General features: G+C 36.3%; 2 protein-coding genes across 6 annotated transcripts; both read right to left on the minus strand.

Moving 5' to 3' along the window:
- Nucleotides 1-595: 595 nt before the first annotated feature.
- Nucleotides 596-10,573, minus strand: LOC106650143 (histone-lysine N-methyltransferase EHMT2). 5 transcript variants are annotated; one of them, XM_023457645.1, is made up of 12 exons: nt 10,441-10,573; nt 6,049-6,872; nt 4,944-5,977; nt 4,697-4,866; nt 3,643-4,615; nt 3,338-3,566; nt 3,057-3,263; nt 2,722-2,978; nt 2,391-2,644; nt 2,127-2,302; nt 1,924-2,029; nt 1,755-1,844 (listed from the first exon to the last, which is right to left on the minus strand). In XM_023457645.1, the coding sequence occupies exons 2-11, from the start codon at nt 6,822-6,824 to the stop codon at nt 1,951-1,953; spliced, it is 4,155 nt and encodes a 1,384-aa protein (XP_023313413.1). In that variant the 5' UTR covers nt 6,825-6,872; nt 10,441-10,573; the 3' UTR covers nt 1,755-1,844; nt 1,924-1,950. The 5 variants fall into 5 exon arrangements, with proteins under 5 accessions (XP_014223484.1, XP_014223487.1, XP_014223483.1 ...); XM_014367998.2 differs by lacking the exon at nt 1,924-2,029 and having other exon boundaries at nt 596-1,844; nt 10,441-10,570; XM_014368001.2 differs by lacking the exons at nt 1,924-2,029; nt 10,441-10,573 and adding an exon at nt 8,143-8,245 and having other exon boundaries at nt 596-1,844.
- Nucleotides 10,574-11,970: 1,397 nt separating this feature from the next.
- LOC106650145 (dual specificity mitogen-activated protein kinase kinase hemipterous-like) lies at nt 11,971-19,257 on the minus strand. The gene is made up of 8 exons (XM_014368005.2): nt 18,317-19,257; nt 17,339-17,838; nt 17,082-17,261; nt 16,843-16,977; nt 16,531-16,772; nt 13,866-14,666; nt 13,233-13,556; nt 11,971-13,139 (listed from the first exon to the last, which is right to left on the minus strand). Exons 1-8 carry the CDS (start codon nt 18,504-18,506, stop codon nt 12,995-12,997), a joined length of 2,517 nt encoding a protein of 838 aa, XP_014223491.1. The 5' UTR covers nt 18,507-19,257; the 3' UTR covers nt 11,971-12,994.
- Nucleotides 19,258-19,784: the final 527 nt, after the last annotated feature.

The raw sequence follows: 19,784 nt of genomic DNA on the forward strand, positions 1-19,784 counted from the left end.
GCGCGAAAATCAAATTCTCATGTAAAGATGTTAATGATAAACTTATTAATAAAGTCGAGTACTTACGTCTGATTGCCTCATCGCAGAAATTTGATCACAGTAAAAACACTTTTAATGATCTTGTGAAGTCGTGTTCAACAAAATCGTTAAAAAAAAAAAAAAAAACGAATATATCGTGTATCAAAATATTTTTATTACGTTTGACAAACTCGATATGCCAATAGAGCAAACGATATTTGAAAGAAAATTAAGCCCCACGTAAACACGTCTCAACGCTACAAATGTCAGTTTAGTTGTCATGCCTATGGCTAAAATCGATATACTTACGCGTATGTTGGTTCTTCCGATTTCAGTCAATACACCGGGTTGATACCGATCACATCTGTGTACGCGTTCCCTGCAAGTAATGTCCTTACCGAAAATCTCGCCAATCGTTGATTCCAGAATTGCGTGAACCAGATCTCGCATTTTTTACGGATTTTTTTTTGAAAATGTTTACAATTATATTGTCGAAAAAAAGTATTGGAATAATTTTTAGGTTTCGGGGAAGGGCTTGAAGTTGTGTCCAAGAGAGGTTGAAGAAAAAAAAACAGAATTTATTGATTGTAACTTAAAAACAAATTTTATCTCTTACTTACTAGTATGCAAGTAATTTGTACAAAATTAATTATTAGCTAAAGATTTACAGGTAAATTTGACATAAATGAAAAAGCTCATTTCATCTACGCTTCTCTTTAAATTTATATTCAATCCAAAAACGCATATGTACATCAATTATAAAAAATTTTTAATATAGATTTTCGGATTTAAGAAATACCATAATTGTCATTGACGATGGAAATCTTCATTTCTAGTACAGATATAGTATTGTGCAATTTTCATTCGAATTATTGCTCAGGAATTAAACATAATTTCATAGTGATTGAATGCGTCAACTCATTTTATAAATACATCCGAATGATGTGAGATTCAAAACACGTTCCAAATTATTTATCCAAACCTAATTGAACATTTAAGTGAGTATAATAGCGTATTACAGTACCGGTTGAATTTTTCTATTATAAGTTTAATATAATATACACGATGCAAATTTTTACAGCACTTTTACTTAATTACTCATAATTTACAGTATTATTTCAAAAATGACGAATCAACAATTAAAGCAGCATCTTAATTTAATTGAATATTCATCAGAAATCTGAAATACCTCCTTAAAATTTTAATAATTACAAATTTGATCAAGTCTTTGTGAATATAATACAATTGATGTTTTTGTGACATATAAAAAGCTAATGATTTATATGAAATTAGTGCATAAAAACAATGTGACGAGGCAATACCTGCATAGAACACAATCTGTTTACCTCATAATAAGAATAAATATTAGCTAAATTTTACAACAAGTAAAATATTTATAATTAAATTATTAATAAATAGAACTTTAATATCTACTGAACATGATTCATTCAGTATAATTTCATGGCAATTAAGTTGAATGGTACCATAAAAACATCTTTCTAAAGAACGATTGTAGTAACTAAGTTTAGAATCAACCTATAACAATATGTCAATTCACAATTTTAAAAAAATTCACGCCGTGAAAATTTTAAAACTTAATTGTCAAACTATTAAATTAAAAGCTACCATTTGAAGCTAGGGGAGTGATTCACAAGCTTGGTTCAGAAGAGTTTGGCTTTTGAACTGTTCCTTGACGTTGAACTCTTTGACGGTAATTATCTAAAGTCGACTGTATCGTTTTATCGGAGTATCGACAATTATCTGAACCACAAGTGCAAGTAAAAGATTTACATTTTATGATCCAGAATTTCTCCCCGTAGTCGAATCTGTAATTTAAATAACAAAATAATTATATTATATAACTAAAAGCAGATTGCTGTTCCCTGGATCAACTTTCCAACTCACAACTACTTCTTAAATCTTATACTAGCCCTATTCATTATTGTTATCATCACGTGATAGAAAAATAAATTCTTTCTTCACAAATAAAATCTTTCTTGAAAAATAAAATCTAATGATATAAAAAAAAAAAAAAAAAAATTAAAACAGCTAATTTTTTCAATAATAAAGCAAAAAGAAAAACGTATACAATGTTATTTAAAACTTACCCTAATTCTTCATCAGCTTCTATGTCTCTACTTGCGAAGAGTGCTATTCGTGGGAAACGCAGATCCTGATGTTCGATGAAAACTCGTACTGATAGTAAATTTGGGGAGCAAGAGTGATTAATAAAACGGGCAATGTTTCCATACCGTCGAGCATCTATGCAGTAAGTCTCTCCATCCTTTGTGAGAAAAAAAATAAAATTTTCATATTTTACAAAATGATCATTTTAACTTTTTTATACTTAATGTAAAGTAAATTGTACTTACCCGATTTTCTAAATCAAATAGATAAGAATCATCTTCTCTGCTATCAGCTTCCGAGTCTGGAATTATTTCTCCGACATACTCGCAAACATATGTTCCTTTGGCAATGGGTTTAAGTGTTCGTAAACCCCATCCTTTTCCTTCTTCTGTTCTAAATAATTGGAATCGTTGGGATGTTCCGTGTTGCACAACACGGTTATGACAAAGAATTCTGTTGCAATCACACGCCTGATTACATTCAAACAGCATAGGAGGATCTTTAAATGAAAGAAAAAAAATAATTTTAATAATTCTAATTTTAAAATTTCATATTTTACTAGAAATTTTCTCTTACCAGCAAAGTTGAACTCGGGTATAAGCTTTCCTTGTTCGTCATACCAACAGCGTAAACTTATAGTTCCGCAGAGACATGTTTCCGAGCTACAATTATTTTCACAGCGACACGATTGAAGAGATGTTATTGTTCTGTCAACGTTAACAGAGCTGGTGAAACAGTTTTCAGTAACATATACAAAGTCCGTGGGTATATCTTCATAATCAATACCGTTGACGCACTGAATAGGGTTACGTTCTTTTCCTCTAGTAATATCACTGAAGAACAAAAAAAATTATTTTAAATTACCACTCTATCTAATGTAACTATATTTTGCTGAAAAATTTACTACTTACTTTGTTAAAATCTTAACAGTTTTTTCCATCAATTGTTCGGCTCGTTGATTGACTCTAAAATTCAATCGCAGGGCTCTCAAAGTGTCACCATCAACGGTACAACAATCAATCGCTGTTTCTTTGTTGTTATTGACCTCGTTCACTTTGGCTCCTCTTGATAAAAGAAGTACACTGACAGCGTATCTATCTTGACGTGCCGCAATGTGGCTACAGTTAAAACAATCACATGTCAAATTTGTTGAAATAAAATTTCAATGGAAATAAAGAAAGTATGTACTTACAGTGGAGTGTCACCGTGAACATTGACCGCATTGACATCGCTTCCCAAATCGAGTAATAACTCTGTAATTTCAGAACAACCGCTGTACGCACTCCAATGAAGAGCAATGTTTTGTTCATTATCACGGATCAAAGGATCACATTTGCACTCTAGTAAAAAGCGAGCTACTTCTGTATGTCGAAACTCGCATGCCCAGATTAAGCCAGTCCAACCTCCGTCATCAACAGAATCTGGAAATATTAAAATTTAGGATTATTAGAAATCTTTCATGATTGCAAAGAGCAAGTGAATTAAAAAAATACGAACCAACAAGGGATCTGGGCACTTTACATTCGCTATGAATTACTTTACAAACTTCCAAGTGACCAGATTTTGCCGCCATATGCAAAGCAGTCATGCCATCTTCGCCTCTCAGAGTTGAATCGCTGCCGGTCCTTATTAAGTACCGAACTACATCAGCATTGCCTGAAACGGCAGCTAGCATTAAGGGAGTTGATTGATTTCTGTCAAACACATCAACTTGAGCGCCAGCTTGCACAAGAACATGGACAGAGCTCAAAGAACCGCTCTCAGCGGCCATGTGCAATGCAGTACGATGACCTTGATCTCTGAACACATGATTGGGGTTGAAGCCATTGGCCAATACATTGACCAATTTCTGCAGATCATTTTCCTTCACGGCATTCAATAAACACAAATGCGTAAAACGCTCAGTCTTTTCGCTGACTTCTGATTCCGGAATCTGGATAAGCTTAGGATCAATGAGTGGTTCGATCGATTTCTTCTTTACAGGCATTTCTGCAAGTTTCGTGTTATCAGCTTTGCCTGGAATTATCATCTTTGCTCTTCCATCTTTCAGTTTACAAGAATTTGTTAGGTTTTGTAATTTAGATCCCATAGTGATGATTACATCGACGCAGCGATCGTCGTTTTCACAGTGAGGACAGTGCGATTTATTGTCGAGTATCAATTCGCAATGTCGATGATACTGATGTCCATACGGACAGTGGACAAATTTACCTTGAGAGCAAAATTGACCACATGTTGGACAGCAGTTGTGTCTGATGAGTCTTTCTTTATGCGTGCGGCAAAGTATTATGTATGGTATTTTAGCACTTGGTCTTCGCATGGCTACATCTTCGCGATCCACTTCGTTACCACAACCAACAATTCGGTTATCAATAGAATCCAAGGCAGTACAGTGCAATGGTGTATCTGCCGTGGTAATTGTCACAAATAATTGCGAACGAACTTCGCACAAACATTTCAAATCCAGCTTCTGAAGAATACATTTAAAATATTTAATTATAAAATAACATCGATATGAATATTTAATTGTAATTGATAATCAAGTACTAACCGATTTCAACATTTTAGTTTTTGTAACTGATGTTGAGTCAGTTGTTGATGCAAAACTTTCAGCAATAGCCGGGGTAAGTATCAGACTTCTTCGTGGTTTTTTTATAGGTATTGTACTTCCTTCGTCATCTTGCTCAACTTTATTGGTTTCAACAGCTTGTTTTGCGTTTTCTAAAGATTAAGAGTAAAGTAATTTTAACATTTAATACTTAAAACACTTTGATATTATCAACTTTTTCAAATCTTACCATCTAAAATATTGGTATAAACCATTTTTTTGGCACTCGCTGATGGTCTTATACGGATCTGACCATTTTTACTTCTGATGATGGTTGGTCTTGAGAATGATCCATTGAAATTTTTTAATAAAGAAACAGCATGAACTGTTTTCTCACTTGTTGTAAAAGCAAACTTTTTACCACTATCTTGAGTTTTAACAATGGGTGTCAGCTTGGGCATTCCTTCATATTTGTTCAATTTCTGGGAATCACTTTTACAGTGCATGAAATTACTTACAGGTATGATGGTTCTTACAGTATTCAAAGGACACAGCTTTGGAAGAGAATTTTTCTTATCTAGACTTATTTTGGGAGCCAATGGTTTCAATTTAGGAATTTCATCTTTTTTGTCGTAGGCTGATTTTAACAGAGATTCTTTTGCTTCTGGAATTACTTTTGCTGTTGTTTTCTCCACTTTATTTGTTATTTTATCATTTTTAACTTCAGGCAATTGTTCAGAAATTTCCATTGGAATTGCTTTAATGGTTTCAATGGGTTTTAACTTAGGAATATTATCTTTTTTTTCTGGTGGTGATTTACCTTTAACAAGTTCTCCAAAAGAGAAAGATTTTATTATTGTTGATTTGGGACTGCTATCTTTAGAAGCAATTTTGCTTGGTTCTTTGTTATTCTCTGTTAATTCAGAACTGGGTCTTTTGACTAATTTTAGCCCAATTGCCTTTTTTGTCAATACTTTAGAAACGTTATCCTTTGGAGAATTCTTAGGCAAATCTTTTTTTGGTTCCACAGATTTAGGTATGTCTTTAGGGGGAGTACCTTTTTTAACAGAAATTTTTGATGTTTCTATGGGGGTTAGTGGAGGCATGTTGTTCTTTTTATCTAAATTTTCAGCAACAATTTTTTTGGGCCGCCCTGGTTTACTGTACTTGCGCTTTACTGTATCCTCACTAAGATTGAATTTTTCTTTCATAGCCATAGCACTTTCCAAGACAGATTTAGAAGAATTTGATCTTCTAGCTGATCTTTTCAATTCTGGTTCGATACTGAAAACAATGAGAATAATTAGAGACTGCAAAAAAAAATTTTTGAAAGCTGAATATTATTTATGATTTACCTGGAATCTCTCTGACGTTTCATTCTTCGCTTTACAGGTGGAGGCGTCATTGATTCAGACTCTTTTGAAGATTCATCAATCACTGCATTCAAAGCTCGATTCTCTGCTTTGCTTTCGGGAGAACTTTTAACTGCTTCACTATCACTTTTACCACCATTTTCCACTTTATTTTTATCATCTTGTTCACGATTGACTTCAGATTTATTATCATCACTACTATGCTCATCAGAATTTTCAATTTTTACTGACACTCCACCAATTTGATCACAATTATTTAGTTCATCTGGCACAAGTGACAAATTTGAAGTACTAGAGATTTTAGTTTTTTTACCATGATCAGTATTTTCATCAATAGTTCTAAAAGTAAGTACAATGCGATGAGCATTCCCATCTTTTTTAGGACTATCTTTTTTAACAGCTGTGTCTGATTTTGTACCCATTTCTTCACTTTTATTCTTTTCTACCTTCTTTTCAGGAATATTTTCTTTGATTACTTTAGTTTCTTCAGTTTGATTCAAAGATTTATTAAATCTGTTTGTTTTATTATTCTCTTCCAACGATTTGGAAGGTGATTTAGAAGGTGATTTCTCTTGCTTTCGAGCACCAGGTTCAATTCGACTGGATCTTCTAGTCGGTGATTCTGCAGGCTTTTTGGGCCCAGACTTATTGAATTCATTAGTCATACCTTCTAAAATCTGTGCAAGATTCAAATCATCTTCAGCATTTTGTTTTTGAGACACTTTGCTGACACTATCTTTGCGTTTAGACTCAGACATGATTAAACGAAACTATTGAGCTACATTTACTAAAGTATCGTCATTGATCTGTAAAAATATAAAGATAAAAAAATTCATGAGATAGTTGAAAAAATATTAAATAAATAATTTATATTAATAAAGTATGAAATTATTTTTTTATAAATTAAAAAGAGAAGCTGGACTTAAAAATCTAATAAATTCAATTGAACATCAATTTTGAATTTGGCTAGTATTTTTACCATTATATATGTTGGATGTTTGTGGTACAAAGAAACCTAACCAGTAAATTGGACTCATTATATGAATAGTTTTTAAAGTTAATACCATCGTTGGTACAATTCTTTTATATTCAATGAAAGCAAAAATAAATATTTTACACCTACTCACAATATAAACTCTGAGTTATCAAGTAATTATGAAGAATATATTGAAATAATAAAAATGACACAGCTTTCTGTATACCTGCTGTCATGAACTTTTAGAGTATATAAAACTGATTATACATCTAATTGAACTGCTGTTTGATTATGAAAAATTAATTATAAAATAATAAAATTGTATGAAAATTACCGTCTATCGCGAACATTACATCAATTTTTCCTTAATTCATAAATTAAAAGTGACCGACGTTAGAGTTTGTATTCTGATATAACTGTGCCTTATGCGACTATGAGCAACAACAGTAATGGCCAGTATAGCAGCACACCTTACCTATCTCAAACAATTAACTTATTGGCGAGTAACTTTGATCGTCACTAATTAATGCATAACACTACAACTTGGAGTCAACAATTATAATGCAACGAGTACGCGACCGACGAGAGAAACGTCTTCTTGTAGGAGCAAAGGAATCGCATCCCCCAAGATATTATAAGGTACAACAACGTACATACTCCCCGTTACGAGCGAGAAAGAGAGAGCCACCAATCTCTCCGATTCCACCCGAGTGCTGAGCGCGTTCAATCGGTAAATTTTAGTTGAAAAAAGCAAAAATTACCTTGGAAATGTGCAGGGGCGCTATCGCGACACTCGCCGGCCCACTTCGGCGATGCTTGCGAGAATATGCACGGGCGAATACAATCACAAAACCCGGATGAGCTTCCGATTTGCCGCTGCTACTACAACCTCTATATAGGTATACGACTCGTGGTACGAGTGTATTTTCAATACATTGACACACGTGAGAGACGCGAGTGGAGACTCCACGAGCGGCGAGGCCCTCACTTCGGTTAGCGGCAACTTTACGTAGCCCCGCGTCAATTCAACCCGATAAACTAGCGGTATTATCGGTCTTCCCGACCAGCTGACGACTCATTCGTGGATGTAAAAAACTTACCGATCGAACAGCATCCACCGTGAACAATTTGTTGCAACTGTCAAAAATCACAATAATTACGGAAGTAAAAGTTGCAGCGTACAGTTTAACAGGAAGACAGAGTGTGTATGTGTGGGATCCCATGTGTCCATGTGCACATGTACGTGAAAGCGAAGAACGCCATTTTGATTGCGCGGAGACCAGTGCGCGCATGTGTTTCCATCTCTCTCTCTGTTATTCTCTTCTCTCTCTCTCTCTTTCTTCCTTTCTCTGCTTTGAGTCCGGGGCAGCATCGTAATGCCGCACATGGCGCCACTCCAAACATGCTCATTTCCCATTGTAATATGCTCCTGCTCTATCGACTATGACAGCCATGGACGATGAGCCGATTGAGTCGTAGGCTATTCTGTGCGGGGGGCCTTGATAACAAGCAAATTTGAACCCTCTCCGATGATCGGTATAACGAACAGATTTTCAATCTGTGCCGAGTTGCGTCTACATTGCAGATCTCGATAAGAATCGAGTCCCTCGTCATAACGATTTCTCCGTCAACGAACGCGAAAAGCGATTGCCATTGTGTGCAGTGATTTTTGCCCGATATGATATCGACGCTCTGCATACGTAATGTCAAAGTCGAGGCACTATTTTGGCATCACAGATTCGCGAAACTGTCTCAACGACACGCTGAACAGCTAACTTTGCGAGTTGACGAGAAAAATGCAAAATGAAAGTTACGTAGCGGCGTTTCTGAGGTTATCGTGACTCGTTCACCGGCACGACTTGCACGAGGAACGACTGCGAAAAGAACGATCAAGTTGGATAAAAATAGAGGGATAATCGCGATCGTTCGCATTGCCAATCTCATCTATATAGATAATGCAAAACCAAAACTCATACACACGCAACGACAATAAAGAAGACCAACAGTGGTTGCATCAAAGCAAGGGGGACACACGCACACCCATAGGATAACTTTCATCACAATAATGGATGATTGGTTATTCCAATGATTCTTAATAAAACAATTGTCATTATTGAATATTATAAAGTAATTGTAATATTTATTGAAATAACTAATCATTCACCTATACTGGCATGGTTATCCTATATGTGGGATCATTGATGAACGTTTGGGTCTGATGTGCAATTGGCCTGTTCATTATAGCGGCGCACGCCAGTAGTACGCAGCTGATCGCATAGCACACATAGACGCAGCACCACGAGAATTAGCGTACAAAATACAACATCGCAAATAGCACCGCCTGACGTTACATATAGACATATAACACGCATTAAACGACTCCTAAATATATATACACAAATATACGGTAGATTACATTATTGCGTAATGACAAGTGTGCGAGCAAGAGAGAGAAAGAAAGAGCAGAGCAATATGACATATAGTAATATTACAATACAATACTGGGAACTCGGTAACCCATACAAGTTCTTCGGAACAAAAAAAAAGTTTCAACATAAGTAAATAAATGCTTGTGAATTTGACAGATGCCCCCGTTCTATGTTAGATATAAGCTATCAATGTCCGAGGCCGCAAGATGACACGGCGATGCTTGTGTTTATAGGGAGGCGAAAAATCGTTTAATGGTGCAATTTTCAAAGCTAATAGCAAAAAATTAACGATCGTTACGATGAACGAAGAAACACTCAATGCCTCGACAAATAATCTCTCGCATTTCTCGTAATGCGTTGCAACGAGTACGGCACGCAGCTTGTAATTCCGAGTTTACACGAGTTGTACCTAGCCCAACTATCCTATGACAATATCTCGGATGACAATACGTTCGTTAATGAACATTTTGCTGCGAACCGATTAGAAATGTTTAAATAATTGATCCATAACTCGATCGTTATCGTCGGGTTGTTTATTAACAAAGAATAAGTACGGAAAACAGTAAGAAAATAACGTATTGATTTTCTCTCGTGACACTCGTACAGGACTCGAAACAAGCCACATTGGTAGCGATATATCGACTGTTATGCGTCGATCTTTTGACGTAATCGGTATGCATAATCGTTAAATTTATATTTTTCAAGTACATAACAACATTTTTTATCCCAATAAGGTAGTTTATTAGCTAAAAATTGTAAAATGAAGCGTATCTTTTTTAAGCATCCAGTGGCTTATAGGTTAAGTTTATACTTCACAGTAACGTTATAAGGCCACTACTCACCGAACTCGAATACAAAGGTTTTTCCGATTTTAAGAATTCCAACGTGATTAAATAAAGATGATGAGGTAATTTATTAATAATAAATTGATGTTAATTGTGAAAATATGAACGAAGATGTTCCTCTTACCTTGTACGCGAGTTGAAGATGCGAGACGTGTTTTTTGAAGGTAGACTGATGGGTCCCGACGCGTTGCTACACTATAAGTGTGGTGCACGTTATAGCAGCGGCGCGCTGGTACTTTGGATAGATTACTCATACAACCCCGACGGCTCCTTCCGGCTTGCTGAAAATGCACCCCCTGAAGTTGAATTTCAACGATGCTTCTCCTGCAATTTTTGTATTCTAAAACTGGAATGATCGAGTTGCGATCGCTATATCTTCCGATATAAACCAAGTATAGGCGAGTGGAAGGGCGTAGTTTCCGCGTCTTCTTTGCAAGGCGAATGATTTTCGCAACAATAGCATGTTCGACAGTATCATACACGCTCAGGCCGTATCCGGTAAGTTTGAATTTTTTTATTTTTGCAACCCTCGATAACCGAACTCGGAAATTTGTTAGCTCTGGTAACGAAATTAAACGAGAAACGACATTAAAATATGAATAGATACTGATGCTAAGAAATTGATGCATTTGAGCAAACAATATTCTTTGATTAGTTTATTAATGTCTTCGTAATAACGGATAAGAATAATAAAAGTTAGGAATTGTTTGAAGGGTAGTAAAATGATTTACTCGGGAAATATATTTCAGATTCGTATAAATATAAGTTTATTTACATTGCAACGAATTCTTTCTCGTCGAAACTTGACGAGGGTTGCGTCATAGAAGGTTTATAGGGAGTGATTACACAATTAAATTATTAATTATTACGTCAATCAAATTGATAATTACAACGTTTGTCTAGCTTTTCAAAAGTTTGTTTTAGCGTGTCTTCTTTTACTGTTACCTTAATATTTAATATCGCTTCAAGGTACACATATCAACAGAAACAAAATTTACTTTTGCTTGTCACTTAAAGTGAGAGTATTGTAAAACATCACTCACCTGGGAATAATCATCGTATGCTCACATAGTAGCACTTTTCCCTCGATTACATTATTATAATTATTGTATATTTGACAGTCTATGGTACTTTAATGGTATTACTCATGAATTTATACATTTTCATAATTTTTCATTGCACAATAAAAACTTATTAACTAGCTTCAGATGAAACGCATCTCATGTGCGAAAATAGATAGGTCAATATACAAGCTAAATATCTGTTATTTAGAGTCAAAGTTTATCAAACGCTGAAATACGTTTTATGAAAATTCATTTACTTTTTGGATACTTACAGTTTGGTTAAAGTAATCCATCTAAGTAACTTGTTTACTGTTCAAGTAATTTAAAGGTCATTTTAGAACTTTGCCAAGTTATTTCAAATACATTTTTCTTTTAATTCTTGCAAGTATTCATAAAAATCTCAAGTTTTATTTGAATTATGCATGTAACATGCATCTTTATAAATTGCAACTGATGCATCTATATATGTTAAAGTATTTTTGTGTACAAATATGCATCGATATACACATATAAAGATGTCTTTAAAATTCATATAATCGAAGAGTTTTTCATCTTACAATATTTTCAATCAATAATATTGAGTTTTATATAATTAATATCGAAAGCCCATGCTTTGAAGCAAATATATTTATTTATTTTTTCTAAAACAACATTAGGATTTCATTCCAAGCGTTTGGCTAAAATTCATCGCATAAAGAATTTACATTAAAATCAATACTTTTCTAACAAACATTGATATATCATATTAAAATGAGGATCAAAAAGGCGTGGCAATTGATTGCGAGTAAAAAATTATCGTATTTTGCATAGCTAAACAACTAATAAACATCAACAATATTTATATTGGTAAGATTAGCATTAATAAATTTTAAAATTGCAACCAAGTGTGATATTTTGAGCAAAACAATCACAATTTAGAATGCTAAATTTTGTGTAAAAACGGCAAATATCAATTCTATACATAAAATTTTATTGGGATGCGCAAATAATAGGAATTATTTATTCATTTATAATAGGAACAGTTTACACTTTCAAAGGACTTGAAAAAACTCATTTTAGTTGTTTTTCTAATCTTTAGAAAAACATTTTTAGAACGCGCCATTTACAATCCATCAATTTTTTTTTATGTATGTGTACAATAATAGAAATATCATTTGTCGTTATACACATTTTGTTTTGTTTTGTTTTTTGTTTTTTTTTTATAACAAGCACAGTATAAAAACGGTTAAAGAACATTAATTACGAAAGCCTATACACGATTACCATTGAGTTTGTTTGTGTATACAACTCCGCGATTGAATTCACAATTAAACACGATCACACAATTATGAAAAGGTTTAAAAACGTTTATGAATAGTGATTCATACTAGTGACACTTACGTACCATCACGTGCAAGCTTTGTCGTGAATAGTACTTTTAGAGAAGAGTAGCAAATGCTCTATGCGTAAGCATAAATCTCTCAAACATCTCATTGACCATTTACATTAATTTGAATTTAGAAAATCGGTGTTTTATATAAATTAGCTTCGACCCGTTTGAGGATTAAGTTTGCGTTGAAGAAATCGCGAGCGTAGATATGGCAGTGGCGAGAATTTCCCGCCAAAAACGCTATGCTATGGAGGCGATTGCTGAGATCTCCGCTGAGGTTCGGGGGTGTAATGCAAGAGTCGTGTATACAAATGCTGAGGACTTCCAGGTACAGAGCTGCTTTCAGACAAGCGACGAGGAGGTGGCACTGGTGGCGAAGGCGAAACGTATCTGTAGATGAAACAGCAGTTCATAAGACGTCAATTTAAATTCTTGGTATTGATAAGAATAAAATAATCATAGAGTTGCAAAACGATTCTTTACCTTCGAGGGAAGAAAGGAGAGGCCTGCTCGCTGACGTTTCTCCTCAGAAGCAGTGGCGAATCGACGCGATTGAACCTAGGAGGTGGTTCTGGGGAAGCCTCGCGATCGCTGCCAATCCTCAGGCGCATGTAACCAGCAAAGCGCTTTTTAGCTGACTCCTTGCTGGCCAGGTGTGCCTGTTGAGACATCATACTCGGTGTCGGTGGCGGTTCTTGCTTCATTTGATGAGCAAATCTCGAAAGCAAAAGCTGAGGACTGGGCGTGTTACGCTGCATCTGTTGGTCGTGTTGCTGCTGCTGATGACAAAGCGGTTCTGAGGTGTACCTATTATCAAAATATATGTGATTACATTTACATGAGTACATAGAGTGTATGGGTGTGCTAACTGCGAGAAGAATGATCAGTCAATGATTTTGAATATCTGTTCACATTGCAACGCTTCAGAGGTATTTAAATAAAGTATAAATGAAGTTAACTTACAGGGAGGCTACATGAGTTGTTGGTCACCAAATGTCCTGAACATTATGCGTCAGTAGATTTTAAAAAATGTTCAGAAAATTCGGTGACCCGTATCGCATCTTATGTGATCTCCTTGTCAGTGACTATTTCATTTCTTTGATATTTTAATAGTACCTTTTCCTGCTCATTATCGGACTAGCATAAGCGTCGTTCCTGTTGACTTGCATGACGTGAGCCACGGCGGGATGTATCCTGGGTTGCTGCTGCTGCTGTTGTTGATAGTGATGCTGTGTCTGCTGAGAAATTCTCGGTTGATGCACTGGCGTTACGTGGTATCTCTCGCTCGCGGCTGGCAGCTGTATAACCGGGGGATCGACGTTCTCTCGCCTCCAAGGCGAGTAATCTCGGGCGAAGGGGCTGAGCGAACGCGGACCCGTGTGCTGATGCTGCATCCACCTGTCTCTGCTGCTTTCTCTTCGACAGCCACTGCTGGTGATGCTGCTACTGTAGTAAGGCGAGTAAGGTCGAGCCTCGGCGTCGGTCAAGCTCGTTACGCCGGAATAAGGCGAGTAAGGTCTCGACGCCGTCGTCGTCGCGTCGCAGGAGTCTTCCGAAGCTTGCAAGCGACACGACGCTGGCGAGTAGGAGCGTTGAAGGTTGCTCAACACTTGACCCGAGGCCGGCGAATAAGGTCGCGTGATCATGTCTCGTCGGCGCAGCGCGTAAGGACTGTACGGAATGTAGCCGCTGTTGATTTCTGGCTGTTGCATCAATGTGCTTCGCGGCGTGGCGCTCGACGTATTTGGCTCTTTTGGAGCTGTGCTCTGCTGTTGCACTTGTTGTCGTAACTGTTGCTTCAACAAGGTCGATTGCTTCAACGAGACGTGACCGTTGCCTGGTTGAAACTGCTTCTGTTGCTGTAATTGCTGATCTGGTTGATACTGCCGCTGAGCTTGTTCAGAAGGTCCTCTGAAACTGAGCCATTATGATAACATGAATATTTGTCAAATAAGTGCACGGGATAATTCATCGATGCTCAGGGCTCTATTTGAAAGTTGATAATTTTTTCAATCACATGAAGGAGGAGCCCTGAGTAACGATTAATTTCAACTGTTGACACGTTACATTGTCGCACCCACTGAAAAGCAGAAAAAAGTCCCATCGCTGATTGCAATGGGACTTGTATATGGTTGTTAGTCGATTAAGGAATGTTAAACTCGTTTTATCATGCAACACATAAAGGATGTTTATTATGTATCCCATAATGCAAATAGACGGGAGAGCTTGTATTGAAGCATTTGTGCGTGTCAGACATAGGCTGTATCGCGTTTACATAAACAAGCCCATGGATAAATGTGCTCTTGTGCCAGGATGTGTATGTTTAGAGAGTGTAATCCAACATTCAAGCGAATTCTCACGATAAAACACCTTGCGCTCGTGTCGCGCAACACCTTCGTTCATGATATATACGTTTTATAGGCTTGCTTGCATATAAATTACAGAAGTATAACGTCTGCAGACAAAAATGAGGTAAGCACAAAATAAAGAACATGATGCTTAAACGAAATAATTTATTAGAGAGTAAGTCATAATATTATGACAAACCAAAGAAAAAAATAAGTATGAGTGTAGAGAAAAATAAAAAAGTTTTTTTTTTTGTTTCAAATAAATAAAATAAATAATGCTTACCATGAAGGGGGGGTCGAGGGTGGGATGTGTTACAGGCACGTGCACAAACCAAACAACTCGAAATGAAAATTGGAACAGTTTGTTTTTGTTTTGTCTGTTTTTTTTTTGCTTATCTATCGTAGGTGTACTTTCTCACATGAGAAATGCGTTTCATATATTGTTTTTTGTCGATGTGTGTATTATACACAATTCTGCGTCGCTCGCTCGTTCGTTTAGTTTTTTTTTTTAAGAATATTGTTTCAGGAGCTGTTCTTCAGAATTTAAGTGGTGAGTGATGACAATATTGCAGGCAGTGATCATTTATATAAGGATAAAAGTGGGAAAAGTGGGAAATGTACATCAGGGAAAGTGAGTGGATTGAATGGAAACGGATGCATAATGGTTACTACGATGCACTGTCTCCCTCATCGAACTCAACGCTGCAACACAATTGGTAACACGCACGCAAACTTTTAATTGGAGCTGATTATTAATTGTAGACGTACCTAGCACTAGAGATACAAAAACAAAAAAAAACATATCGGTTTTACCAAACAAAAAATTGAATAAGAAAAAAAATCATTACATTTACCTTTACTTCAATACAGCTTTTTAAAACTGTTTGGACAAAAAGTTTGCCAAGAAAAAAAATTTTTAAAAAATACTTCATTTCTAATAGTCAAAAAAAATCTGGTGATAAAATTAAAAAAAATTATCTTTCAATGATTAAAAATTAAATTCTAAAAATTATAGTTATTGAGTACCATGAAAAACATACAAACATTTATTTACTTTTTATATACAATCAAGGCAATCAGTAAAAAGAAATTTTATTTACTTCAAGTTAGAAATTATATTTGATAAGTTTTTTTAGCTAATGTGAATTAAATGTTACATACTATTATATTAGTTAGACACCATGCTATGTGTTTTATGGTATTCAATTATTTGATTAAAATATAGTGCAATTAACAATATATAAACAATATTAAAATAACCCAACAAAAATTTAAAATACACTCAATAGGAAGAAATTTCTATAAATTGTAAATACTCAAATATCATAATTTTAATTTGATATAGAAAGTAAATAGTGGATGAATCTACTTTAAAACAAATTTCAAGAAAATGTCAAATTTAAAGTTAAATAATAGATATCTGGTAAACTTACTTTGGTTCAAGTTTTCGCATGGTTTGAAAGAACCAATGACATCCAGGTGAAATTGATGGAAGCATACTTTCTTGGGCTTCATATTTTTTAATAAATGGATGTTCCAATAATTTATTATACTTTGGTCGTTGCTTATAATTTTTAGTAAGACAACAACTGACAAAATTATGAAATTCTGGTGAAAACATAGGAGGATTGCAAGGCAAAGTTGGAGGATCATCTTGAACAACCCTGCTCAGAACCTGTTTCAATAATTTCAATTGAAATTTTTGTTTCTATTTCTAATTATTTGACAGTAAAATAATTACAAACCTCAAAATCAGTCTTGCAATCTCTGTAAGGAAATACTCCAGTGGCTAATTCTACTAATGTAATACCTAGACTCCAAACATCCGCTCTGATGTCATAATCAGGTTTGGTAGGATCTGGAGGATCTATCCGTTCAGGCTGAAAAGTATACGATTTCCAGGTATATTATTTTTAGATTTAAATCTAATAAATAACTTGCATATATCGATAACGGTAATGACGTCATATAAAAAAAAACTCACTGCCATATATGCTGCACAACCAGCACTCCTTGTTTTTGCTTTACTATCAACTAATCGACCAGATATACCAAAATCACATAGTTTTACACCTCCACATTCATCCAGCAAAATATTGCTGGGTTTTACATCTCTATGAATAACTCCATGTTTTTCTTTCAGGTACGATAAGGCTTTCACCGTCTATAAAACATGATAATGATAATGATGATTAAAATTATCTTTAAGAAAATTATAAATTGAATTATTATTCTACTCACAGCTACTGTAACTTTTCCTAAAAAGTCTTCAGGGATAGCCTGTCTACACCTTTTTAATAATTTATCCAGACACGTCACCATAAGTTCCATGCAGATCCACACATCTGAATCAGTTATAAAACAACCAAAACATTGAACAATGTATGGACAGTCATGTGATTTAAGCACTACATCTAAATCCATGATTATCCTTTTGTTTTCCTCAACATTGCCAGACCTCCTCATCTGTTTTACAGCTATAACAACTCCGCTGGGCTTATGTCTCATTTTCACCACATGACCACAAGTGCCATTACCCAATTCTCCCAAATGTTCCAAATCATCCATTTTCGTGTGATATTTTTGACCATTAATGGTGAGTATACCGCTCATTTTCATGATATCTGACATTTTTGATTCAGCTTCGTTTACGTTCTTTTTGTACTCTGATGGCAAAAACGACCCTGATAGTGGCAAGTCCAGTTGCCTCCTCGATTTTGTGGGAGTTCCGATATCGCCCACTAAAACAAAAATCGAATATTAGATTTCTTCGATATTTGAAAAAAAAGAACGCGCTTCGCAAACGTTCGAATCAGTTGAATAAAAAAGCGTTAACGATCGGAATGTTCGAACAACTCATTTGTTGTTCATCTCGATGTAGTTAGTTCATATGTTTCAAATCCATCATTGTGAAAATATTATAAATATATATTTTTTTAAAATAAAGTGTTCAATTGTCAATAGTTAACAATGTTTTTTGAATTAAAAACGCAGTTCATAAGAAAAAGTTGTTTCTCGGTGCATCGACTAACCGAAGACATCAACATAACCTGTTGTGCCAAGCCAATAATCGCAATGCACCTGATCATGGCATGTATGTATACACATATCTATAATATCAAGCAATAACATCATTTATCATGCAAAAATTATAAAACGATCGTCCGGCCGCGTCGAGAGCTACACATTATAGCCGAGTGCATCGTAAGATCATCGTACATTGTTTGGGCCTTGGGCGGGCGGGACTCATGACCAAGGGGTTGGGTTGTTGTCGTTGCTGAATCTGCTGCGGTAGCTGCTGAATATTGCTGCAAACGTTTTCCGACTGCAGTTGCTGCGGCCTTTCCTTTTGCTCGCGTAGCTTCTCTTGCAGGCTCATGATCTTTTTCTCCAGATTATTCGACGACATGACTGCACTGCACACACAAGAGGCCGAGCGACGACGAAGACGACGACGGGGACGACGAGGTTTACATGTAGCCTTGTTTATTATTAAATATTTTTCTCGTACTGCACTGACGATACTTTCAATTAATTATTTATTTTATCGATAGACCACAAGACGAGGCGCCGTCCTCTTGTACGATCCGCGAACGCGACACGATAATAATTCGCGCATCACCGTTCTGCCATCGGTTATTATATTATTATAATGCACTCGCGGATCGATCGTGTGTGTTAGTGGCCTGCACAGTGGCAGCGGCGATAATATTACGCGATACTATATAATTGGGCACGTGTACTCGCGGGATTATCGCGTGCTGTGTGTGGCCACCAGCTTCCTCCCGTCTACATATAATGTGTGTAGGCGCGTCGTAATTATGAAAGCCGCGACGTCGTGCAAAAAGAAATTGCAGCAGCAGCTAACAGTGGCAGGCAGCGCACGTATCCGATTCTGGGTGTCGTCGCACACGATTGCTCCCGAGCGAGACTGGCAATGCTGCTCTATACGGAGCAAAAATTTTGTATACGCATAACTACAGTGTTATATAGCCGCACAGTTCCCCGCAGACATGTATATATGCGTCTTCTATCTCTTTCTCCTGTCTCTCTCTTTCTCTCTCTTACCAGTTATTACCACACACTCTTCGCATCGTGTGTAAAATACAATACACACATATAAAGTCGGAAGAGAGAGTGAGAGAGACAACTGCGAATAACAGAGAATATGGACAGTGCCGCGGCAGACAGACAATCCTCTCTCTCTCTCGCCCGCGCGCACTTGCTATCTTTTTCGCACTCCAGGGCTACTTTGTATCATAGTCTCTTCTCTCTCTCTCTCTCGAGGACTCGATCACTCGACTCTCTTGCTCCGTCTCTTTCTTTTGCACGCGTGCATCCGCACCAAAGCTGCGCCCCGCGAGTGTGGAAAGCTTGCGCGCGCGAACGACTCGAGCAAGCGAAAACCTGCTTACGCTATGCAATCGGTATGTTTTTCTCTTTTTGGCATTTTAATATCGATGACACGTCGCACGTGAATTTTATTCTCTTATCGTGTACAACAACACGCCCGAATGCAACCGAGAGTCAAGTTCACCGCTTGCTTGATTCTTTTTTATTCGAGGTGAAACGGCTTACTCTCGGCAAAATTAGAAATGATTTAGGGGTCTGCGTGCGGAGTTTGAAGGGGCTCGAAGATGCGCGGCTCTAAGCTGCAGCTTTTCCCCGAGCTTTGCGCGATAAATAT

Source organism: Trichogramma pretiosum, unplaced genomic scaffold (genome assembly GCF_000599845.2).
Source record: "Trichogramma pretiosum strain Unisexual culture from Peru unplaced genomic scaffold, Tpre_2.0 scaffold82, whole genome shotgun sequence".
Classification (NCBI taxonomy): domain Eukaryota; kingdom Metazoa; phylum Arthropoda; class Insecta; order Hymenoptera; family Trichogrammatidae; genus Trichogramma; species Trichogramma pretiosum.